At 34.4% G+C, this 26,982-nt stretch overlaps 1 protein-coding gene across 2 annotated transcripts; it reads left to right on the forward strand.

Moving 5' to 3' along the window:
- Positions 1-553: 553 nt before the first annotated feature.
- LOC122018767 (uncharacterized protein C630.12-like) lies at positions 554-24,642 on the forward strand. Of its 2 annotated transcripts, none has more exons than XM_042576182.1 (13): positions 554-876; positions 2,096-2,140; positions 3,156-3,334; positions 7,202-7,334; positions 12,890-12,986; positions 20,665-20,718; positions 20,810-20,901; positions 21,090-21,124; positions 22,972-23,029; positions 23,106-23,180; positions 23,245-23,399; positions 23,480-23,728; positions 24,200-24,642. In XM_042576182.1, the coding sequence occupies exons 1-13, from the start codon at positions 739-741 to the stop codon at positions 24,435-24,437; spliced, it is 1,548 nt and encodes a 515-aa protein (XP_042432116.1). In that variant the 5' UTR covers positions 554-738; the 3' UTR covers positions 24,438-24,642. The 2 variants fall into 2 exon arrangements, with proteins under 2 accessions (XP_042432116.1, XP_042432115.1); XM_042576181.1 differs by having other exon boundaries at positions 555-876; positions 20,801-20,901.
- The last annotated feature ends 2,340 nt before the right edge of the window (positions 24,643-26,982 follow it).

Here is a 26,982-nt window from a genome sequence, read left to right on the forward strand (position 1 = left end):
AGAGGCACAATGATTTTCTTTTATATATGTAATATTCACTTTAAAGGATATGACGGTTCCACATTTTATAAAAATCCATATTTTTCATAAACCAAGAGGTACAATGATTTCTCATTTATATATATATATATATATATAATTGATCCCGGATAATCTAACTAAAAATAATTTTTTTTCTTATAATTTTTTATTTTTATATCAACATTTCATTATTATTCTACTAAGATATATATAAATCATCTTAATTTTTAAAATAAAATTTATTTTAATCTAAAAAACCTACTAAATTACAATCTAAATCAACCTAAATTTGATCCAACCTAACACTACCTAATATATCACAATCTAAATCCAATCTAAATTCGAAAACTTTCAATCTGAATATGATATTTTTAGATGGTGTTCATTTATGACACATATTAGATCAAACTTCTTATATTTTAAATTTGTTCAAAAAGGCCATGTATTTTTATTATTTTTATGATTAATCGGACGAAAACTTGATTTTAAAATAAATAAATAAATGCATGTTTAGGTTTGACTATAGCTCGGCCAGATTCAAATCAGCCCCCCTGAGGGGGCATCGAATCCACACCCGTTTCAGCGACTCTGATTTCTGAAGTCCTCAGCTCACCGTCACCAACCGGCTCCCTCCATTCGATCCGTTGGGCGAGCTTGGCCCTCGGCCGGCCGAAGCTGCGCCTCGATTTACCTCTCGTCATCGCCGGGGGTGACGCGATGCAGAGCCTTACGCGCTTGACTATATTCCTCTGTTGCTTGTGGATCGTCACTCTCCTCTACGGCGAGATGGTCGCCTATTGGATCCCCAACTGGACCTGCTCCTGGCCTCATCTCCGCCCCTCTTCCCCCTCTTCGGTATGATTCTCGGTAGATCTCTCTTTGTTGCTACTGATTTCATCATTGATCGTTCGTTAGTAGAATATGCTTGTTGGGCGAGAAAATGAGCGCGCGATCGCGTGGGTTATTTGATGAATTCTTGGATCTGCTTTTGATTTTGAATATTTCTTGGGTAGTTCTTCGATTTCTCGATCTGGCTTCAGTTTGCAGTATTGGAACTCGTTCAAGTGGTGTAGGCTTTAGCAACGACGACGAAATGCGGAATTTTCACTTCAGTACTAATCCCAGCCTATGCTGATTTGTGATATCTGCTGGCATGCTATAATCATATCGAATATTCTCTTAGGTAATGTAAAACAAACAAAGGAGACAACTGGCATGACTGTTAGGCTAGGAAACCACTGGAATTAACAAGTAGCGATATGGTCATATTTCAATTAGATAGTGAACTTTCTAAAAAAAAAAAAAAAATCGGAGGCAAGACTCTATGTGGATTCATGCCGAAGGAAAGAAGAGGGAAAGGTTCTCCATCTGAAGTACCTGAGGTTGTTTGCTAGTGTTTGGAGTAGTTTGAATGAAGTGCTTCTGGTTTGTTTTAGGTGCCCCCCTCTAAGCTCAGGCGGTTTTATTATATACAGTGCGCCTCTTCAAGATGGGGTACTTGTAGTTTGTTCCAAGCTATTCCATTCTATCCTTCAATGGTTCCATCCACCTCAATTGAATCTTGCCATGTTATTCCCTTAAGAATACAATTAGAATCAGAGAAAAGCGTAAGTGGGTAGGATCTAGAAAAGTCCCTTTGATTGTGGCCTTCATGTCCTTTCTAGAAGCCTCAGAGAGTGGAATTGTTGTTGCTTCATTCATTATGGGCATAAAAGCTTGCTACTCTATTCTTCCTTTAATCAAACGTGTGTCAACCTTGCATCGGTTATTATGTTTTATGATAATGTCATCATGAAGGATGCTACTTCTTGTAGTATTGTAATTATAGGTTATTGAAGGTAAAAAGAAAGAAGAAAGATACTGAAGTCATCACTGATATGTAAATATTTGGGGTCACTACACAGTCATAAGTTAATAACTGAACACAATCATAACTTAACAGTTGAATGGTTCTCTTTGGCCATTGCTCTTTCCTTGTTCTTTATATGCCTTGTATTAAGAATTGATCCATCTAATATTCCGTGTCTTCTTGACAATTGATTATGGATGATACACGTTTTTGTTATCTTTGCAGAATGGTCATAATTTTGTTAAAGTTGCTGTCCTAGCAGACCCACAGGTAACTTGATATCTCATTTGAACTCTTCTCTCTTATTGCATTAGCATTATTAAACTTTGCGAGTGATCTCGTTTGAATAGGATAGCCTAAATTGTGATGTTGATTACTTAAGTTAGGTCAATACAAAGTGATTACTGATATTTTTTATGCCTTTTTTTTTTTTTTACTATTTTAGAAACTTGGGAGACTAGATGCCTACTATTTGTCATTATTTGATCAGAAGCTTCTAATTGTCAGTATATTCAAGATAGGAGACTTATTGCACCAATATGTCCATTTTGTGACCACTAGAATTATGGAATTTTCCTGAAGTTAAGAAACTAGAAAGATTGATTCCATAGCTAATAAAATTTTTGCATTTACAAAGTTACAAGGAAATCATTTATTTCACAAACAAAGGGGCAAAGAACTCTTTATCACCAGAAGTTCCTATATCAGTATATTTATTATGTATTATCTAACTAAAGATGGAGATTTTTGAAAGATATTGAAGACCAAAATTTCAATTATCAGCATTTGTCATCAGACTTTTAGAAGAAATAGCTTATTTTCTAAAGTATATTCCGATTTTCTCTTGTATTTGATGGTTAATCTATTTTGCCATTTGCCTATGCCTTTTCTTTGACTGCACACATTCACTTTACCTTAGTCTGTTAAATGGCCTATCTAGGCCAAGGTTTCGATACCACCTCCTATCTCCCTATTTGCAAACTGATAATCCACTAGTATACTAAACGATATACTGAGCCATACTGCTCAGTTTTGAGTGATAAGACTAAGCATCAAATATAATCTTGGAAAACCTGTATCAGACTTGTTTTGGAGTTATATTGGTTCATTTGGTCATCTGATACCATTCCATTTTAAGACTACTAGACATGGTTTCCATGATCTAGGTTATTACATCATTTTTTTTACTATGTTCTACATAACATCCTTTCAACTAAGTCTTCCCATCTTTCAAAATCATTATGGTTCAACAAATGTTTTTATTCTAAGTTTCTCTGCATAACAGCTTGTGGACTGGACTTCTTATGGCCTTCCTCCAAAATCTCTTGCATTAGAAGCTGCTCAATTTTACACCGACTTGTACATGAGAAGATCTTTCCATTTGTCCATTTTGCCATTCAGACCAGATTTTGTTATATTTCTTGGCGATCTGTTCGATGGTGGGTCTTCCTTGTCAGATGAAGAGTAAGACAAGAACACTTCAAAATTCGCTTTCATCCCTTTCATTTAAGACAATTGTCTGCTTTTCATTGTAACACTGAAATATTATCTGCTTCTAAGTCCTAAATGCATTGCTTTGATACCTTTAGAAGAAAGAATAAGAATTATGTTAGACAAGTATTAAATTAAGCTTCTAATAAGAATATTATAGAAATAGGAGTCTATATTCTTTTAGCTGTTTAGTAGCATACTAAATTGATTCCAATATCTCTTCGTGGAACACTTTTGATTTTACAAAATGCAATCCCCGAACCAAAACATCATCTTAGTTTTCATTATAAAATAATGGGATGACTTTCAATACAACATGAGTGGTTGAGATTCATGCCTTGTAACAATGACCTCTTCAATCTATGAATTTTATATAGAAATATAGTCGTAATGAACATTTCAAACTAATTCAATCACTTAGTAAGTTTGTTCACATATGATAAACTCGAAGGAAACTCAAGGATATATGGATAACAAAGGGTGGAAAAGATAAAGAGGGAGAGTAACCAAACTAATACCCTTTGTCGAGGAGAGTGAGCATTGCCTAGAGGGACATTTTAGGATAAGATTTAGTGTAAAATATAAAAAGAAAATGTCTGACTATGTTTAGAAGCCTTTGAATCTAGAATCTAAACAATTTGATGTAGAGGCGTGCCAAATCCAAGCACTTGACCCACAAAGATAGTTTAGTGACTCCACAAACTAAGGATGTCATGGATTAGAACAGTGCACTTGGAGAAGCATGGAACTGAAGCAAGCATAGATACTCCTTAATTGGTACACTGATAGTAGGTCTAGTACTAGAAGGATTTCTTCTCATCCTGAAAACTATGCTTAGATTGAACAATTCTTTGGATTTGAAGGCAATCTTAAGGCTTACTATGATCAACTAAGGTCGGTCCAGATCTACATCTAGAGATGCATCTGAGACAAGATGAGTAAATCTAGAGAAAATTGAGGAGTTGGGATGCGTCTTAGCTGAAGGAGTCTATGAAGCAAGAGAGGGATTGAAGAAGATCTAAACTAAGATCAGATCACTGCAAGAGTATAAAAAAAATCTAGGTACATCTCACAATGCCTCTCAGGTGGGTTGGGTCGAAGAAGATCCACAACAAGAACCAATCAACGACAAGGAATTTAGCGGAAGTGAAGATGAGGCCATGGAATGAGAGCTTATACAATGTTGATCTAGCAAGTGATAGGGAGGCACAAAACATGCCAACTTTGAGCTTCTTGCAGATGAGGATTGACAATGATGCTACGTTGTGGATTGAATAGAAAAAGATGCAAATTATCAAAGTTATGATGCAGATAGTGGCAACCACGAGAACTTTGATACCATATTGAATGGGGCATCCAAGTGCACGAAGCTCCTACCAATGCGGGGTTCCGGGGAAGAGTTGGACTATATTGGGTTTATTGTACGCAACCTTTTCCTATATTGCAAGAAGTTATTTTTGCGACTTGAACCCGTGACCTCTAGATCACACCGCATCAACTTTACCATTGTGTCAAGGCTTCCCTTCCTTTGATACCATATTGAATGATGAGGAAATAAAAATAAAAATTCCTGGGTAACCCCTATTTCTTTGCTAGATAGGCTATTCATTGAATTCCATGATAAAAATCATCTATATCCTGATATTTAAAATATACTCTTAACCTTTTATATTCTATCTGTAGGTCCTTATTACTCTATCATCTCATGTTGTCTCTTTCATTAAAAACATGTTCTGCATTTTCAAATTCCAGCATTTGCTTTTGTGACTAAAGCGGATCCAATTAAGTTATATTCTTCCTAAACAGTTTTATTCTGAATCAATATTGAACCAAATAAATGTCCCAGTTAGGCAATGTAAAACTGTAACAAATATACACATTAATCGAGAAAGAGGGAGGCCAAAGAAGACTTATTGTTAATAATAAAACAAGATAAAATTCAATTAAATATAGATGATGATATAGTAGGGGATCGAGTCAAATGTCGTAGGAGGATCCATATAACCAACCCCATTTAGTGGCATAATAAATAATAAATAATTAATAAAAGTTGGCATCGTAAATGTTCGAAAGAACAATATATTCATTTAACCTACATACATTGTCAAAATTGCATGCTCTACTGTTCCTGCTTCGTTCGATAAATATTCATGCATTGATTCTATGAATCTGGTTTATTAAAGACCCTTAGTCAGTGGGGGGAAAAATAATAACAATGGTTACTTAGTCTAACACGAAGTTTTGATGTTCAATGGAAGTAACTGTGTTTTTATTATTTCAATACATTTATCAATGTATTTTCAATTTGCAATAAATTTAGGCCAATCTCGACTTAGATCATTATTTTGTACTTTTTTGACAAGTGGATCAAAACATTTGTTTTTGACATTTTCAATCATTAGGGATAATAAAAATTTATATGAGCTAAAATCTGCTATAAAATTGAGAACATGTATAACTTTATTAAAACTTAAAATTTGTGTTAGATCTTTCAAAACCTCAACAACTCATGCTAGATTTGGCAATTATCCCTAAACATTATCTTAAAACAAAGGTTTAAAATTCAATCTGGGGCTGGAACGATACAGTTTCAGTACCGTATCGTGCAATGCCGATATAGTTTCGGTATTTTTTAAATATAAAATATATTAATTAAAAAATAAAATATTTAACATAAATATTTAAAAAATAAACAATATAAAAATAATCTTTAAAAAAAGGAAAAGATATGAAAATAGATAAAAAAAGGGCGGCCCGGTGCACGAAGCTCCCGCCATGCGGGGTCCTGGGGAAGGATCCATTGTACGCAGTCTTACCCTGCTTTTTTACAAGAGGCTGTTTTCAGGATTCGAACCCGTGACCTTTTGTCATATGGCAACAACTTTACCATTGCGCCAAGGCTCCCCTTCAGATATGAAAATAGATAAATAAATAAAAATTTTATTATAATTTTTAAATTAAAATCAATGACATATAAAATTAATTAGATAATTTTATTAGAGTTTAATAAAGTCTCTTTGGATTATCTCCATCATAGCTAGGAGTTGATTAAAATAATTAACCTTAAGTTTTAATTAAAAAAAAATCTATAATTTGACATCACTCCTGACCATCGCGCGACTTTAGTACTGTCATAGGGTTGCGCGACCCCTCAGCAGCGGTTGCGGGGGTTGTGTGACTCCTTCGTCGCGACCTCGGTGGTCACACGAACCCTTCGCGATGGTTGCGTGTTCGCTGACCCTTCCGTGGTGGCCACGGGGTTGCTCGACGCCTCCGCAATGGCCACGGGGTCGCTTGATGCCTTCGCGGCGGCCACGGGGTCGCGCGACGCCTTAGCGGCGGCCGCAGAGGCCGGAGGGGTTATGCGACACCTCCATTGTTGTTGCGGGGTCTCACTACGCCTCTCAGCTGTTGTAGGGCCTAGTGCCGGGTTGTCCCAGTGTCGGTCGCCGGGTGGAACGAGAAGTTTCGCTCGGCTTGGCACGACACTTTATACCATGCTTAAAACTAATTTTGGAATATAGAAATTCAACAAAATGAGGAAGCACCATAGTGAATTATTTCATAGAAATACATTTTTATAGAGATTTAGCGTAAACATCTAATATTTTTGCAATTTGAAAAGTCAAGCATTTAATAAATTAATCAAGCATTAGAATTTAAAACTAAATAAAACTCTATTAAGATTAAAGACTACATTTTCAAACATGATTTTCAAAAAAAAAAAAAATTACTGTCTAATTCAAAAAGATGTATGATCTAGTTGTTTCTATCTGTTCTAATCATTTTGATAGTTGGTTTGTTATTTATTTGTTTTGTTGATAGTCTTTGTTAAAACAGATGGAAAGAATCATTGAACCGTTTTGAACATATATTCACTTTGAGTGAAAAAGATGGTTTCCAAATCCCAATTTATTACGTCCCTGGAAATCGTGATATTGGGTTTGCAAGTTTCCATTCACAGTACCCAAAGGTAATGACCTTGTTACACTTGTTTGATTTGGTGGAGTGACAAATAAATGTGTTCCATGTTATCTTCTTTATGTTTGAGTGTTGTCCTTGTCTACTGTTTGTTGTTGGTCTCATATCATGTGCTCCTTAGATATGCCAATTCTGTTTGAAGTGTTCCACTGCATAATTTATTTCAATGAATCAACATAATCTAAGAATTCACTGCTTTATCTAATTCTCAAGATTTTAATATTTGGGTTCAGGTGGTAGACAATTGATCCACTGCATAGTTTTACATTGGCAGTAGATGGAGGCTAGGCACTAGCTGTCATAATAATATTAAAATAAAACAGGTTGAAATTAGCTCTGAAAATGACTAACATATTGATGCCAAAACACACATTGATTTGAATTTTAATTTGGTTGGCAATTGTGCGTTTAAATACTGTCAATGTATCTTTTAGTTTAGTAGGTTTGTGAATGGGTAACTTTTAGTTTGTTATGGGGTCTTTTAATTAAGGATATATTGGAATTATTGTCTTTTCCAATTAGTGATATTTATTTCTTAGTTTGTTTATGGTCAATTGAACGGGTGCCTTGGCGCAACAATAAAGTGTTGTCGTATGACCTAGAGGTCATGGGTTCGAGTCATGGAAACAATCTCTTGCAATGCAGATTAAGATTGCGTACAATAGATCCTTTCCCAAGACCCCGCATTGGCAGGAGCTTTGTTGCATCAGACTTGCCTTTTTGTTTATGGTCAATTCTCTAGAAGTGGTGTCTTGTCAATGTATTTGGTTATGGTTCCGCTAACAAAATCCTCTTTTATTTTGTATGTGAGATCCCATGCTTCATCGATTTCATCTAAATTTTTGTGGGATTTGAGCGTTCAATTTTGGTGTTGCATTGATTTAGTATCAGAGCATTCGTCGTGCTACATCTTTAGTATAGGCTTTCTTGTATTACATTTACTTGGTATTAAAACTGAATTCTTATTTCTGCTCAATATTTTCCATCCCTTATGCATCCACCTATCCATCATCTTTATGCTTTCACCTTCATCCATTACTCATCACTGAATCACTATTTTTTCCTTTGATATCCACCATCCCATAAATCCCCTTTACTTGGCAATGCCTTTTCAGCCACCCCTGCATCCCATTATTGTTTTCCAAATCAACCCATCCCAATCAATTAGCATCAACATTTTCCAGTGGGTTGCCTCCGTTCTTTACTGCTCCTTGTGCCTGTACGCCCATCTCTCCACTGCCTGTGACATCCCTGCTACATTACCTCTTCAGTGAAACCTCCACCATTTGCTCTGACACCGGGATGGTGACCTCCTGTTTTGCACCTTATGTGTACTCTATTGTAACCTCCTCTTGTTACTGTCCCACCATCGTTATCTGCTATAGTCAGGAGCGGTGTCTTCTCCATTTTCATCACAAACTCATCTAATTTCCTATCAGTCCAATGACTGGCTAGTGAAAAGTGAAGCTCCACCGCTATCCGCTTTGTCTTCTATGGAAGCAGATGTTTCCTCTTCCAGATCTGCTAGTCATTGTTCTATGAATCTGTGTTATTGTTACACCATTCTTTGACTCTTACAGAATGTGTGGCTGTCCAAAGACTGCAGACTGTGCCTTATTTTCTAACAAGATCCAGTGAGTCCATGGCCTCCTCCCTCTTTCAGGCAGCAGAACAGAGAAGAAGACTCTTTGGTTCTGTTCATAAGAAAGAGGAACCCAATTCTGTTTTGGTCAATCTCTAGTGGCTCCCGCTTGGAGAAAACTATAAGCAGGTGGAAGCGAATAGGAGTTATTAATAGGTGAACCCAACCTTAAATTTCCCTTATTCATTGGAAAGAGAAGTAGAATCATTAAACAGTGGGCTCCACACTTTATTCAGATCTTTTACAATACCTTGGATCTAATCCACATTTACAACAAAGAAGCTTACAAGAAAAAATTGGACCTGATACAAGGTGTTTTTGTCCTAGCTAGTGCAAGGCATATATTGCAAGAGGATAAATTTCATTGCTTTCCCAATTGACCAAGACATTAGCTGTGGTAATTAAATATCTGATTAGGCTTTTGCATCATCTCATCACACATCTTCTTTTTCAAGATTGCTTTGATTTATCTAGTTGCTATTTTTTTGTCATTTAATTAGCTTTTCTTGTAAATTTCTATTTATCATAATATATATTCAATAAAAGCACAAAAATATAATCATTCCATTAGTTTTTTATTTAATTTGAATGTGATTTATAAAAAATATCATCATAGACATAACTTCATTTGCATGTTAGTTTTTATCCTTTCATTCACCATGCATTTGTCATTAGCTATGGTATTGCTTTTCTTTATAATGCTTGTTACTTGACAATATCTTAAGATCCACATGATGAAATAAAACACCATAATTACCTTAAGATACATGAGAGACATAAACCTAACTCCAAGGTTTAAAATTTTGACCCGTGTCGAGGTTTCGGTCTCAGACCGGAACGATACGGTTTCGGTATCATATCGTGCCGTGTCGATACAGTTTCGATATTTTTTTATTAATATATAGTAATTATTAGATAGATATGTTTATTATATATAATTTTAAAATAAATTGTATATTGATTTTATATAAGTTGCTTGAACAACTTAATATGGTTTAAAAAAATAATTAAATATAATTTTCTTTAAAGATGTATTAATTACTCGAATTAAAATTGATACATCATAATTATATAAATTAATTGTTTATTCATTTAATTAATTATTAGTTTAAATCTTATATATTTAAAATGGTGAAAAAAATTAAAATATAAATTAAACAGCAAAAAATAATAATAATAAATTATTAGAATATAAATATGATTTATTAGAATTTTTTATTTTTTTAAAGAAAATTAAATAAATTTAAAACAGTAAAATGATTTTTTTTAATATCAATTAATTTTTTAAAAAAATTTTAAATATATTTTATAGGGATAATTTAATTAGGGTTTATAAAAGCCTATTCAAAATATCACACTTAGGAATTGTTTAATTAATTAAAAAAGTTTTGTTTGTAACAGTGCGCCCGATCCCACGATCTCGATCTCGCGATCGCGTGCTACGGAGCGCGACGCCTCCGTCGGCAGTGGAGGCATCGCGCGACGCTTCTGGCTCCGGCGGAGGCACCGCGCGATGCTTCCGGTGCCGGCGGAGGCGTCACGCGACGCTTCCGCCGTCGCGGGAAGCGTCGCGCGACGCCTCCACCGCCATCGGAAGAGTCCTGCGACGCTTCCGGTGGCAGCGAAATTTGTTCTCCTACTGTGCCGGTTTCGGTTCGTCACCGGAACGGTAAATTTCGACTGTTTCGGACAGCACGGCTCGACACTTCAAACCTTGCCTAACTCTACTCATGTAAACAACAAGATTCAATTAATGGGATCTAAAATGAACCACTCTAATTATTTTAATGGATATTATTCATCATACACTTCTAAGTTAAGGAATAACACACACTCATTCATAATCACATTATTATGTGGATAGAGAATAATCAAATTATATTTTTCTAAAATTAGTATTGGTACTAGGCATATTAAGGTTGATACCTTTATTGTTTTGGTGTACAACCTTCAATTTGTAAAGGTCTAAGGGTGACACCTTTAGTTTTGATGGGCAATACATTTCTAGATTACATAAATAATATTGAAAAATATTTTGAGTAATATAACATAATCTTTGTTAAAGGAGCATGGTTTTCCAAAAGTAAACTTGTTAGCATATTGAAATAATTATTAAATCAAGTAAAACCTTGATTGGTAATATGGTCATTCAAAGTTATTCATGATTTAAAAGTGCATTAACCTACATAGTTTCCTTGTTTACTTTTATCCGCCAAATTGAAAATTTTACAGTGGAATTAAATTCGCCGACTAATGATATTATAAATTACCTAGTAGTGTGATAAGGTTTTATCTTGCACTTATAAATTAAGATGATCTCATGTCATTTATATTTGGAGCATTCATGTCTTTTATATACGATTTATTTAGCCATATTGTAAAGAAAATGGGCTATTCTGCTTGGTTATTTAACTTACAATTTAACCATTAATTTAATATTTTTTTTTGAGAAATTCAAACCTTTACCTTTGTATGCTGATTTTATAACAGATTATACTTCTACTCATTCATCCTCAACATTTCCATATTCGTGCCTCGTGAATGCCATGTAGACATGAGCAGTATCCATGTCATATGGTAAATGAGATAATTTCTTATTCATTGGAAAAGGTGACCAAAAGGAAAGAGTGAAAATGTAGGAGAGATAAAGTGCACTCATTTCTTACTCATTGTAAGTATGTTCAAAGGTAAAAGATAATGAAGAAACGTTGTTAAATAAAGTTACTGAAGTAACTGTTCCATATGCCTGGAAATGATGATCTAAGAAATGATGCCTATAACTTGCTTTGAGTCGAGTTTTCAGTAAGGAAGAATGATGTAAAATAAGAAAAAACACATTGATTTGAATTCTAAATTTTCATTTGGTTGGTAATTATTTTATTTTAGGTATCATGTAGTTTGGTATGTTTAAATATGATTAGAGTATCTTTTATATTTAGTAGTAGTTTAATAAGTACTTTTTTACTTTGGTAAGAGTATATCAGGATTATTTTTATTTTTTTAATAAGTGGCATTTAATTTCTATCTTATTTAGCATTGAATTTATAAAATTGGTGATTTATTAATGTATTTGATTGTTGTTCAATTAATGAAAATTCTCTTTGATATTGTCTGCGTAATTTATTTTTGCAAGTATATAAGGGGTGATTTGTAAGTAAACGCAACAATAAATTATTATATTTTAATTTTACACTGCAGCTTCCCAAAAAACATATAACACAACAAAACATGCAAGTGTGTAACAATATATATCCAATTAAACAAGTTATAAATTACCACATAGAAATCATGAATCCGTAATGACATGTTGCAAGAAAACAATAACAATATACAATTAAGTTCATTCATGCTATAATATCAAAATTCAAAAATATAGTTTAGATTATAATCAATCAATTAATCACAATAGTAGTCTAGTCTTTTCTAGGAGGAGAAAAACTATAAAAAAACTCATTAAATTCCTCATCATCACCCTTCATTACTTGTTTTATTATTCAAAGTGAACTGGTTTAACAAATGAACATGTTTTTCATTTAAACCTGCCTAGACTACCAAGTTGCTCTGCCTAGACCACCTAGTTACCCCACTTGGATTCCTAGCCCTCCTAATCGGACAACTCGGGTCACTTTCTTGAAAGGGACTAAAGGGGATTGCAGAATGGGTAAGAGAAGCAATTCCCCTGGCCAAATTGAGTAGGCGTCAGTTTTAGAACAATGTTAATTCTCTAGTTGGTAGATGTCTGAATGCATGATCCTGAATTCTAAACCTCTATTAGGTAAAAGTTTATCTGGTTTACTAAATTTCTAGTTACATAAATGATCTTGATCAATTGTTGGATCATGTATGCTTTCTTTCACTTTTTTCTTTTACATACTTGAATTTACTCTTTTTTCTCTTCTTTATAGGTAATCAGGCGTTATGAGGATCAGTTCGGTGAAAGGAACTATCAGTTTTCTGTTGGCAATGTTGACTTTATTGTTGTTGATGCACAAATTCTTGATGGTAGTATGTTATTCCTTAAAAATCCCTACCATGTTTCAAGATGTTTAATTTTGTGTTGCTTTCTATTTTAGCTTGATATCTTATATTTCTTATTTATGCTTTTCAAAATCTTAGTTGATTATGGTTCGAGGAATTTGTACCTCTGTTAGTATGAACTTTACTGTCATTTATATGAATCTTAACGAATGAAGTTCATGGAATTGATATTTGTTTACTTGATTTTTGGCTTAATAATACTTTAAAAAAATAAAGTAGAAGATGGAATATGAGTAAAAATAATGGGAGAGAGTTTCAGACCGTGACTTGTACTAAGCTGAATGTAAGCAGGAGTAACTTTCTGGAATCAAGTGACCCCCAAAGTTTGAAAACTGTAGTAATCCTCACTTTTTTGGTTTGATTTGTTAACATATTTCAAATGATTCTATTGGAGGAAGATATTCCAAAACATTCTATTTAGGAGATATTGGTTTGTAGTAGATAGTTTCTATCATTTTAGAAACTACAAGATATTTCAATTGTTTTAAAATAGATGATACCTTTGATGGCTATATATGTTATAATTCCCTTGTAATGATTATGAAAAGAAAACCATTCTTCATAAACTAGTTTTATGTTATAACAGCCTTGCTCCATGTTATCCTATCCACTTTTTCCCTTCACTTGAAGTAGCATGGCGATGACTTGGGAAGGCAATTCTGTAATCATCTAAGGATGTGTCTTCTATCATGTTCAAATGTTTCCCCTTTATAATGGTTTCACTATAGGATTATCATTATAGATCACAAACCACAAGTTTATGAGGCATCAGTGGAGGAGAAAATTGAGGAAACCAGGGCTCTTGTTGAGTCTCTGGAGGTATTTCTGAGTGACGCCCAATTAGACAAACTGTACAAACTTTTAAGCATGCCAGCAGGAAATAATTCAAACATAGCAGCCTGCTTTTTTGCTTACAAAGTAACTGTACTTCATGGCTAAGAGAGTTCTTTTGATATTTGATTCTATGGCTTCCAATCATATGACAGGTAAACCATCTCTGTTTTTTACTCCTACACCCTTTGTCATGGAAATTTTAGAGTTAAAATAGCAGATGAAAATCATAGTTTTCCGATTTGACTCATTCTGATCCAGATTGGCTGACTTGGATTGAGAACAGAGATAACCAAAGCAATCCAGTCCTAGATTTTGGGCATATGAAAAAAATCCCACAAAAAGCCAAAAAGAAAATTGTTTGATCTTTGATAAAGCTCTAGTAGGAGATGGGGATGAGTCACAAGTGTGTAAAAGGAGACAAAAAATAGATAATAGAGTTGATCCTTTAAATAGCATCCGTGTTAATGATTCAGAACAATAACCAAATACCAATTGATGTAACACCAAATCGAACCATTTGACGAACTATAACTATTTCACATGGAAAGAGAACTAAAAATTTCAAACAGATAAAAATAATTTAATTAATCAGATTTTAGAAAGAAGGGGAGCCTTGGCGCCAAGGTTTGGAATACCGTTTCGTGCCGGGCGGCACGGACGGTTTTTACCGTTCCGTCGCCCGGCCGAAACCGGCACTCGACACGCAGAAGTTTCGGCGCGTGATACGCGCAGGCGTGGCGCTGTGCTTTCGGCGCTCGTTGATGGGCGCCAGCACGCGCGAGAGTGTCGCGATCGAAAAAATCGCGCGACAGAAGGAATCGATTCGATTCCTTCTGTCGCTCGCAAAAAACCTATAAAAACGTACCAGCGATCGATTAGCAGCAGCGAGCAGCGGAGAGGCGAGGCGAGGCGGCGAGGCAAGGCGCGGCGAGGCGTGGCGTGGCGAGGCGAGGCAAGGCGAAGCGAGGCGAGGCGAAGCTAGGCGCGGCGAGCAGCGGCGACGCGCGACGAGCAGCGAGGTACGATTTCGTTATGCATCGAAGGCGGCGCCGAAGGAGTCGCCGGACGCCTCCGGCGCCGCCGGAGGCGTCCGGCGACACCTTCGGCGCCGCCGGACCCCTGCGATCCACCGCTGCCGAGCGGCGTGATCCGCCGGCGCCGTGCACGCCGCGTGCCCGCGTGCCCTAACAGAAGGAAATTAAATCAATTTAAATTTATAACAATTCCTTTAAATTTTCTCAAAAAAATTAAAATATATTTAAAAATTAAAATTTTAATTAATATTCTGAAATTTTAATTTTCAATGTTTTAAATTGTATTTAAAATTTTTTTAAAAATTATAAAAAATCTGTTTAAATTCTTTTTAAAAAATTATAAGAAATCTGATATATATTATAATATTTTTTATTATTTAAAATTTAATTTAAAATTTTTTAATAATAATAATAATTCAGATTTATATTCTAATACTCTAAAAAAATAAAAATTATAAAAAAACTAATAAATTAAATTTATATTTTGATATTTTTATTATGTTATATTTTTACAAATAATAATTAATTAATTAATTAATTTGTATAATTATTATATATAAAGTAACATCTTAAAAATAATTTATATATTTATTATAGATAATATTTAATATTGGAATTAATTTAAAATTTGGATCCATGAATATTAATTTTTTACTTTTGTAATATGTTTAAAAATATTACAAGTCTTTTATTTTAAAAATTTGGACATGTTTATGATTCATAATAAAACACTTATAATCTTGTGCAATTCTGATCAATCTAAATTGAGAAAGATAAATTAATATTTTTAAGAGATTGTTTCAAATTTCATAAGTTGTTGTTTAGAGTTTATATACTTAATTTGTAAATTTACAATGATAAATACATTTTTGACATTATAAAATGATGACCATTACCTGGAAATGTGTATTATTCTTAATTTTTTTTATAATACATATGCAGTGACACTCAAACAACAATCTCACGATCCAACTTGGAGACACACACGTCGATTAGAAAATCGATTCCATTGGCAATGTTTGCATTGTGATATGATTGGACGAGGCAGTGGGGTCACACGCCTAAAACATCTTGCTGGTGGATATCCGAATGTTTCTAATTGTCCAAAAGTTTCTCAAGAAGTTCATCGTGTAATGAAAGAGGAACTTAATGGCAAAAAAGTATTAAAGTATAAACAACAACGAGAACGGGAACTTGTTGATAGTCGAAGCTCTAAAGAACCAATCTATGATGAAATGGAAGGTCGTGGTGAAGTTCCAAATGATGAAGACTTTTTAGCAGCTCTCAATGCCTCTCGAACTCAATATGACTATGAGCAAAATATGCAACATAGAAGTTGCTCTGGTGCTAGTGGAAGTGGCTCAACTACTGCATCAACATTAGGAAGGAGTGCAAGTACTCGTATTACTTCAACACAAGGTGGTATTGGTCGTTTTTTTACTTCTATGGGACGAAGACGTGCAGTTGATATTGCTGATATTGATCCACTAGCATTTCCAGACCAAGCTAGCAAACAGACTAGGATTGATGATGCATATTCAAAAGAGAAGAAGAAATCAATCGGTAAAAGTATTGCTAAATTTTTCCATTTTAATCATATTCCCCCTAATGCAGCAAACAACACATACTACCGTAGCATGGTGTCCAACATCCAAAAATCTGGTCCTGGTATTCAACCTCCGACTGCATATGAAATTGCCGGTCCATATTTAGATGAACAAGTGGAGGAGATTAAGACTTGGATCCTATCATGCAAGAAACAATGGAGCTTATATGGGGTTACGTTGATGTGTGATGGCTGGACAGGACCTACACGGATGAGCATCATCAACTTTCTACTATACTGCAATAGAAAGGTGATATTTCATAAATCTATTGATGCAACTACAGACTATCATGATGCACCCTACATATTTCGTTTGATGGATAGTGTAGTTCACGAGATAGGTGCCGAACATATAGTACAGGTGATTACAGATAATGGTGCCAACTTTAAAAGGGCTGGAGAGATATTGGAGCAAAGGTATCAAACATTATTTTGGACACCATGCGCAGCACACTGTATCGATTTGATGATGGCAGATATCGGTAAGCTCGATATAGTGAAGAAGGTAGTGAAAAAAGGTCAATCTTTAACAAAATTCATCTATAATCATCATTGGGTTCATGGATTAATGAGGAAATTTATTAATGGGGAGATTCTGCGACCAGGAGCGACTAGATTTGCCACTCACTTTCTACTGTTAAAATCGTTGAATCAGAAAAAAGTCGGATTAAAGGCCATGTTCTCTTCTGAGGATTGGGAAGCCTCTCGATATTCTAACACGACTGAAGGTAAGGAGGTGCAAAAAATTATTATGTCTGTCAGATTTTGGGACTATATTGCAGATATTCTTATAGCAGTAGAACCATTGTACGTTGTTCTACGTAAAGTTGATATGGACAAGAAGCCACAAATGGGCAACGTTTACTGCCTAATTCATGAAGCAAAAGAGGAAATTAAGAGGCGTCTACAATTACCGACCAAGTATCAACATTACATTGATATAATCACTAAAAGATGGGATGATCAAATGGGAAAACCTATTCATTTGGCCGGTACGTATTTTTTAATGATAACGAATTTTTAATATTGTTATTAATAATTATATATGTTTAATTATTATAGGCTATTATCTCAATCCGGCATATCAATATCATTATAATCTTGGCACAAATGATGATTTATTAGTGGCCCTCAGACATGTAATATCAAGACTGCATACAAACACAGAATCAATTGCTGAGACTATTAATGAAAGTCGATTATTTCGAGAGGCATATGGTTCTTTTAGTGATCCTATTGCAGTTTCATGCAGATATAAAATGGATGCAGGTAAATATAGTAAAAATTATTACTAATTATTGTCAACAAATATAAATAATTATTTTAATTTTGTTCTTATTTATCTTACAGCTGAGTGGTGGTTACAATATGGAGGATCAACTCCAAATTTGAAAAAGATTGCAGTACGAATTCTCTCACAAACAACGTCTTCAAGCGATTGTGAAAGAAATTGGTCAACTTTCTCCCTCATTCATACAAAAGTAAGAAATCGTCTTTCTTATCGTTGCTTGGAGAAGATGGTCTACGTTCATTATAATATGCGTCTTCAACTAAGAGCAATAACAAAAGAGAATGAAGAACAAGAGTCTGGTGATGTAGACCCATTTGATATTGGATTTGTTCAAACTGAGAATGATCTAATGATGGATTGGTGGAGCGCTATTGAGGCTGAGAATCCATTACTTGATGAAGCAGGAGACCCACCACGACCATCTCAATTTCTTACTCAACAAATTGAAAAAATACAAGCTATAGGAGATATTTGCGAGGAAGAAGATGATGAAGCTTTTGATCAAGAATTTCGATTTTCTGCTTGGTCTAGGCGTTCTCAAACATCCCAGACCCAACCAAAGTCCATAGATAAGGCAAAGGCAAAGCTCTTGCAATTTTTACTAAAAAGAAAGAAAAAGGCAAACCTCCTGCTTTTACGGGAAGGGGTCAATTGAGAATTAGAGAAAATCCACTCGATGCAATTGATGAGCAAGAACATGATGACAGTGATGGAACATCATCACCTTCTGACGCTGTAGTCCGACGAGAAGTTCGAAATAAGGATAGTGATGTTGATAGGAGTGCAAGTACTCATGGAAGTGATGACAGTGGTGATGCATCTAGTGGTAAAAATTATGTTCCCCCTACTCTAGCACCGGAGCCATGGACATGTGAGATAGATTACACACATGCAACTCAAGATTCTGATCATGGAGCTAGAAGTAGTGCTATTCAATATCAACGTCGATATAAGGGTGAGAAACAAAAGAAAGCTCATAATTATCAAGATATGCGGGAGAGTTTAGCTGAGATTGATTCTGGTCGAAGTTCATCACACTCGCAACCTTCTTATTATAACTCTGATGCATTATATGGTGATCCATCATACCAGAGCTCGGGGACGTATGCTTATCCTTATCCTTATCCTGTGCCTGTACCCGTTCCGATTTCAGTGGTGCCAGTTCAAATCCAACATCCAGTGATGAATCGAGACACGCTGATGAACATGTGGAGAAATCAATATCAATATTGCATGTCATGGGATGCTTATTTAATCTGGTCATTGGAGAACTATGGAGTTGACCTAAGCAGAATGTCGCAAGAGCCAATGCTTCCATCTGATTCACGCCACTCCTTTTGGTATTAATAAGGTAACATATTATGATGTATCAATTTTAATTCAAGTTATTCCTAGATCAACTTTTTTTTAAAGAAAACTATATTTAATTATTTTTTCTAACCATATTAAGTTGTTCAATAATTAAGAATTTATATAAAATTAATATACAACTTATTTTTAAAGTATACACAATAAACATATTTATCTAATAATTACTATATATAAATAAAAAAAATACCGAAACAGTATCGGCACGGCACGATACGATACCGAAACCGTATCGTTCCGGTCCGGGACCGAAACCTCGGCACGGGTCGAGATTTTAAACCTTGCTTGGCGCAATCGTAAAGTTGCTGCTGTGTAAACTAGAGGTCTCGCCTTCGAGTCTCAGAAACAACCTCTTGCGAAGCAGGGCAAGACCGTGTATAATACACCATTCCCCGAGACCCCGTATTGGCTGGAGTTTCGTGCACCGGGCTGCCATTTAATCAAACTTTAGAAAATATAGGAAAAAACTTTGGCAACAATTACCCAAATCAATTACAAATTACAAATTAAAATTTATTCCATATTTGGATCACATAAGTATTCAAATATACACTTTAATGAGTTAATGCCTTGTAGGTGCGTAATAGCAAATAAATAAAAAAATAGGTACTAGATTTTATCACGATTAGGGAATATTGTGATTGATTTGAAAAAATAAAAGCCAAGGTCAAAAGGCTGTTGTTTATATATATATATATATATATATATATATATATATATATATATATATAAACCACTTTCAATGACAACAACTGATAATCTCACATACGCCCTGCATATTACACGATATGAAGTGAATTGATAGCCGGCTGCCTAGAAACAACTTTGAAAACCATGCGTGCAAATATCTGATACAGAAAGAAGGAAACAAGGGAGAGAGTACGGAGATAGAAAGCATAGGGGAGAAAGGAAAGAGATATAAGAAGGAAGAAAAAAATGGATAGAAAAATATTTGGCTTAGAAATGCTGACCAAGCATCCAATTAACTGGTCATGTGTTGTCAACTTAAATTAACAGAGCAACAACTAAATGATCCACATGATATTTCATGTAGGCAATGGGAGCAAAACATATTCATGTGCCCATTTGAAGTAGGGACTAATTTGTGTATGGTTTATGGTAATAATCCTACCAATATCAGGTAATATGAACTTTGCCAACTTCTCATGTCACAGTTCATTAAATTAAGAGTGATATAGACCATGATATAATTTTTTTGAAAGATTGTGTAAAATACTTAGGCAAATTGAAATGTGGATATATTTTACAAAATACCTTTATTATTTCTGACCCTTTTTATGCATGCTTATGTAACAATAGAAGCCAGTTGAATGATGTTCATCATTTTGTTTCATTCCATGTATTCAAACAGATTTTTCTAGATGACTCTTCTGATGAGTTGATTGATAATTCTGAATGGATAGAAGCTAATTGAATGTTCCTTATTAACTTTTCTCTTTTAATGGATTCAAAACTATGGATTTCTTATTGGAAAATTTGACAATGCAGAACTAGGAAAAGAAACATCCTTCTCATGGGATTTTGTGCGTAATATATCTAATGGTTTGTGAGTTTCCTAACCGAAAACTTTACATTCAGTTTGCTTAACTAGACCACCATTCATTAATTTATGCAAATTTCTTAGATGCCACAGTAAATCCAAAAGTTTTATTGACTCACATTCCTCTTCATCATCCTAATGAGACTTTGTGTGGTCCACACCGGTCTTCCCCTGTTATCAACCAGGTATCTTTGCTATTCTCTTTGGTTAGAACCTTCTCTTTAATGTTCATGATAGCAGCATATTATTTTTATACATGAATCCAGAAATAAGTAAAGATTACATTCCAGATGAGCATGTATTAAACTCTTATGTAGCCTTAAGGTAATTTGCTAGTATCGATACCTAATTATTCTATTTTTTGATCTTTCAGAAAATTTCAGTCACTGGAACAGATTTTGGCAAATCGTAAGTCTACACTTCTATACTGTTGATTCACTTAGTGAAATCTCTTATCAGTATTATCGAAGGTTTGTTCCTTTACCTTATATGATGTGGTGGTTTCACATCACATCGTTCTATGGGGGAGTATTTATTGGTAAAGATCCAGAAAACATTAATTTTTAAGTTTTCAGCTTTCTAAATCTAAAGCTTAAGGGGTCATTTTATAACCTATGTTTCTTCATCTTATTGTTATCCTCTCATTGGCTCGCTGGAGCAGTCCTTTTATTTTACGGTGAATTACTATATTCGTATCACTGAATGCAGTATATGTAATGACAGTTGTATTGTCTGTTATATTTATATGCATGTTGTGGGTGATTGACAATTCAATAGAGAAATGTGGTTAGATTACGTTTAGTAGTTGAATAAAATGCCTTTTTTGTGGTAGTGGTAGTGTTAGGCACCAATTATTATTGGTTTTCGGTTATGTAACACATTAGTAACTTTGGTTTTAAACTATGAAATATGTAGTCTTCAATGTTGTAATGATGAACACTATTGTCCATATTAAGTTTTCATCCTTAATCTTGGTGATCAGGCTTGAGTTTGAGGAATATCCTTTGTTTGCAGAAAGGTAATTGCACTACTGCCTTAAACCTGTTGTCAGGATCATCCATATTATGTTCCATCCACCTATGTAGCTAACTTCAACTGAACATTTGAGGAACACCTCATATTGGCTGTGCCAATTAAAGTAACTGTTCTTGATAGTAGATAAACAGTAGGCTCTATGCAGTTATAGCGTCTGCTATCCTATTTGGATAGTTCATGAAATCCTATGCTTGCTGAGAGAAGGGGACTGCTCTCCTAAATGAGTGCTCATGTTTAATTAGGCTTGATCCATTCTTCTTCTTGATATCATCATCATCAACAACTCTTGAATTTATCTCTCAAATCATTTGCTTCTTGACATGTTATTAGAGCCAGATATTCGCACACTCTTTGGAACTAGGGAGTGCTTGAGAGTTGACATGTACTTCTATACTTCCATATGAGTAGCTCAGGACATTGTGGGACTCATCCTCAATTTTGAAGTGGGCTTGGGCTTTTGTTCCTTAACCATAACAATGCAACATGGAGCAAAGAGGCTCGAGGATGAAGAATCCCATCTTTCTTTCTCATTATCCAAAACCAACAAAAACTACAGTATGACAAACTCTGCATGGATCCAAATCATAGCCAGACATTTTTTTGTTCCACAGGACTAGTAAAGACAGGCAGGAATCCAGGTTAAAAAAAATTGATACTATTCTTTAGTATTTTCTTTTCAGGGGAATAGCCATAAATTTGTCCTCGTTCTCACTTGATAATTTTATTTCTACCCTATTTTATAACTACCTCTATGATATAGGTCCAATTGGTTCTTTAATTCACTTTTATTTTATATCAGAATTTCTTGCAGTGACCTTATATAAGTTTAAGAGACCTAAAGCAAATACTTGAATTTGTTTGTAGATCTGGAGAATCTGAGCAAATTCCATCAACTCTTATCTGAAAAATGGTCATTTTCAGTAGCTTTAATTTCCGTATGTCTCCTGGACCACTGGATGAACTTGTTGTTAACGAAGATGCAGAGTTCTGGTTTATCCAGTGACTCAAATAAGATACTCTTACTCACTAATATTTCTTTAGTACAAGTGAATCACTCCTCTGAAACTAACTGAGAAGCTAACTTGACTAACTTCACACCTACCTCCAACTTTGTTTATCATTGTTAAGCCATTTAATTCTTGCGAGGAATGAGTTTGTCAGTATTATAATATATAATGTAGCATGTTTTTTATTTACAAACTAATATACAACAATTCTAGGTATCAGAATTATTTAAGTGAGGAAACTTCATCCCGTTTACTTGACCTCATCCGACCTGTAAGATATTATTCATCAAATTCTTACGTGTTCCATAAATCACAATCTGTCATTCATAGTCTTTTACTTGAAACAGATACTTGTGCTATCTGGTCATGATCATGATCAATGTACCATGATCCATTCTACACCTGTGGGCACTGTTAAGGAGGTATGGCCTGCTTATTCTACTTGGTTATTGTTCAAGATATCATGTGACACTATGCATCCTTCAGCACACTGTTGGAACTGTTAGTTGGCTTCAAGGAAACCTATATCCATCATTCATGCTGTTGTCTGTAGTATCTTCATCATCAAATTCAATCAACTCAGAGGATGCAGTTTCTACGCAATTATGTTTTCTTCCTAAGCAAGCCCATATCTATTTTTGGTATTGCATTTTCGTTTCTTATAATTCATTATTATCTAGTCTCATTGTTTATGAGTTATCTAATTTGTAGCTGCTGGCAGGTATCTGATGCAGTTTATTGCAACTCTTATTCTGATCATTACTTGGCCAGCAAATGGCTTTGGCCTTTCTGATAAATTCATGAGCTATATCAGAGAAATAAAAACTAATCTCAGTACCACAACTAAAGAAAAAGATGAAGAGAACTCTGAATACGAAATGATCTGGGATGCAGAAGGGTCGATGCATCTAGTCAAGAAGGCTGCTGCAAAGGTTCCAATTCAGAGGTCTGACTCGAGGTTTACAGGCAGGTCAGTGTACAAAAATTTGTCATGCAAAGTAGTGATACATCATTCCAGCCAGTTTCTTGTATACACACTTTTTCTCCATTAGAATGTTTTATTAGACTCCCTGACTAGACAACAGCTTAGGCGAAGGTTTGATTTGCTGGATTATTGATCCAATCAATGTGTCGTCTTCTTGGGTAATATGCATTTGATAAAAGTAAACATGACAAACCTTAAATGTGAAAACTAATCACTGATCAGCCCTTCCAAGTCACCCGTCTTACAATTTCAATTTAAGATGCGTACCAAATTAAAATAGTAATGTTCAAATCTCAGGTTATAATTCTCATGAATTCCCGATCGGCCAGTTCAATTGGTCAATAAGGTTCTTCTGCAATCTTGTCCAGATAACTGAAGTAGATTGGCTAGGATGGATTTCTCTGTTCTCGTTCTGATTAAACTATATGATCTAACCATATTCTTTTTATATGACAGTGGTACAGTTATCTCCAGGCCGTCAGCAAAGAAGCAGTCAATGGAGGCTGAGGCATCTGTCTCAGTGGACATGAGCGCAGAATTGAATTTGGAAGATGCTTCCAAATCACGTCTCGGCAAATCCAAACTAAGGATAATCATTCAGCGGCTGTTTCGACTGCGGCTTCTTGTGGTTGTTGCTGCAGTGAGTGGCCCTGTTTATATGATGCTATTGTTCAAAGATTGGATCGATCGATGACCGAGAGACCGAAAGGACGAACTCCCCATCCATGTTACAATTGTTGATGCCAACATAGTTATTTATGTTTTACAATTTACTTTGCATATAGGACGGGGTATAATTGAGTGTTTTGGTGTCACATCCTTTTTTGTTTCCTTTCTAATTGTTCTTGGATCATAGACATTCAAATCATACGAGTAGTGTGGTGTTTATTTTCGTTTCACCCACGTTTTTTTTTGTTATTAAAAACAAATGATTTTGGAACATCCACAAAGTCAACCTTATTACCTAATTGAACTTGTGCTTTGTTGATCTCTAACTTGAGTTTCAACGAGCCTCTGGTATGCTTCAACTGAATTTGCTAATTTCCACTTCAATATTTTGAACTTAATTCACCAATAAAAACTCACCATTATATACTTAAAATGCTATTTTTTTATTGTATGCTTTTGTTTGCTATTAGGATAATTCTCTACCATGTTATTTTTTATTTTTAAATAATTTTTTTTTTATTTTATCGATGATTAAATTTTTTCCTGATTAAATATATTTTAAATAATAATAATAATTAATTATGAGTAGGCAAAAGGTTAACTATGGTCTACATCATGTTTGTAAAATCGTGATGTTTTTGATCTTATGATCACACGATCCTACAATTTGAAATATTGAATCAATCTTAGATCGTGCTAGAATATTTTTTTATAGTGGAATCGGAATAGGATTGGTAGGATCGTAGCAGAATAGATAAGATTGGTAGAAGTTTTTAAGAGATTATAACTTTTGACTCGAGTTGAACCATATAACCTATAATATATAAAATTAAAACATATTAAAAAATTTTCAATTAATTATTAAGTGAATCTCATAATCATCCAATGTCAAATTCAAAAAATATCATTTAAGGTCTTTTTCAAAACTCTAAAGATTTTTAATTGTTTTTATATCGTCTTTCAGACTATTTTATGATTTAGATTATTTTCGTCTTTTACAAAATTAGGGTTAGAATTTTAAGACTATTTTTTGACTTAAATTTTTATCAATAATATTTTATCATTTCTTTTCCAAAAAATAATAAGTTTTTGAATGTCAATTGCCTAATATTCTACCGAATCAACATGTTTTTAAAAGATTATTTCAAGTATTTGTGTTCAAATTAAAAGTTTCAATAACTTTCACTATGTCAACTACTTTATTGACTTTTAAACTAAGCCATATTATGAACCAAGGAAATATCTTTGAAGTTGAATGTGATTATTGTTATTGTGTAAATAAAAATTTTATACTCTTTCATTTTGTGATATGAAAATATGAATACTATTGAGTATTTAATTTAAATTTGACAATGTAATAATATCATCTATGATGTTGAGTATTGATGATTATATGTATATGTAAAATTATTATTCTTATTACATGTAAATTAGCTTTTTAAGATTTTTTCTAATTATTAATTATGTATCATAAACTTTTAAAGATTTTTGATAGGATCATACAATTTTATAATCCGATCCTGACTCCAAATCAATCCTACGTATAATCACAGAAGTAGGTAAATGTTATATAAATATGTTTTGGGAGATAAAAACTTCCAAAGCACCATATCAAAGCATACAAAATGTCCAAGAGCTTAACCCTCTACACATGAGATAAAAGACTTCACAATCAACACTCAATCCCTACCTACAATCATGTATCACATGGGCACATGTCACCCATTGATATGCCCACAACCATCAATCTTGCATGCAAGCAAGAGACACAAATACTACCCATCCACATTTGATATTATACGGTTACAAACCATGCAAAGCCAAACAAGAGCATTACGAAACACGAACAACAGTGCTTACAAAAACACGGACAACAATCACAAACCCAAATCAACCTTTACACCTCATGATGTAGCTATCAACATCCAAAACCATGCAAAGCCAAATAAGAGAACTATGTTGGATTGAGATCCACAAACCTGTGGACATGGATTTGAATTTTGTGGAACTTCTAATCAACATATGGAGCAATCCCTTGATACCGTCTTTTATTGGGAGCTTTTCATATGAAATATATCATGCTTGAGATGCCTAGGTATTGAGCCTTTGTTTTCTGGCTACCATCTTTGTAATTCCGCCTAAGGACCTATTGTGATTCATCAAAAGAGTTGAAAACTAAATTAATGTCCAACCATTGCTTCATTTTGTTCCACAATCTCCAAGCCATAGAGCATTCAAAAAACATGTGGTGATTTGATTCTTCTTGGTGCTGGTACAATATACATTCTTTGTTTGGTTCATATTTCATTCTATCCTTGGTTCTTAGATTTCCATTTGCAAACATCCATAAGATGCACCAATGCTTTGGCATGATTTTCGACCTCCACACTATATAATTCCAAGGCACCTCCGAACCCCTTGGCATGAAGAATTGATAAGCTTTGGAAACTCCTTTTGCTTCACCAACGAACCAATCCATTATTGTCATGTTTGCTCTACCAACTTCATTAGATGCTCTTAAGATCTTGTTTTGAATTTCTATAAGTCTCTTGATCAAGGGTGAGTCTGAA

Source organism: Zingiber officinale, chromosome 9A, assembly GCF_018446385.1.
Source record: "Zingiber officinale cultivar Zhangliang chromosome 9A, Zo_v1.1, whole genome shotgun sequence".
NCBI classification, from domain to species: Eukaryota; Viridiplantae; Streptophyta; class Magnoliopsida; order Zingiberales; family Zingiberaceae; genus Zingiber; species Zingiber officinale.

Excerpts from the sequence above, each read along its gene's own strand:
- LOC122018767 (XM_042576181.1), top strand. The coding sequence starts at position 739 with ATGCAGAGCCTTACGCGCTTGACTATATTCCTCTGTTGCTTGTGGATC. Across the intron at positions 3,335-7,201 it reads TCTTCCTTGTCAGATGAAGA|ATGGAAAGAATCATTGAACC; the intron begins GTAAGACAAGAA and ends TTGTTAAAACAG. Across the intron at positions 20,902-21,089 it reads CTTCCCCTGTTATCAACCAG|AAAATTTCAGTCACTGGAAC; the intron begins GTATCTTTGCTA and ends TTGATCTTTCAG.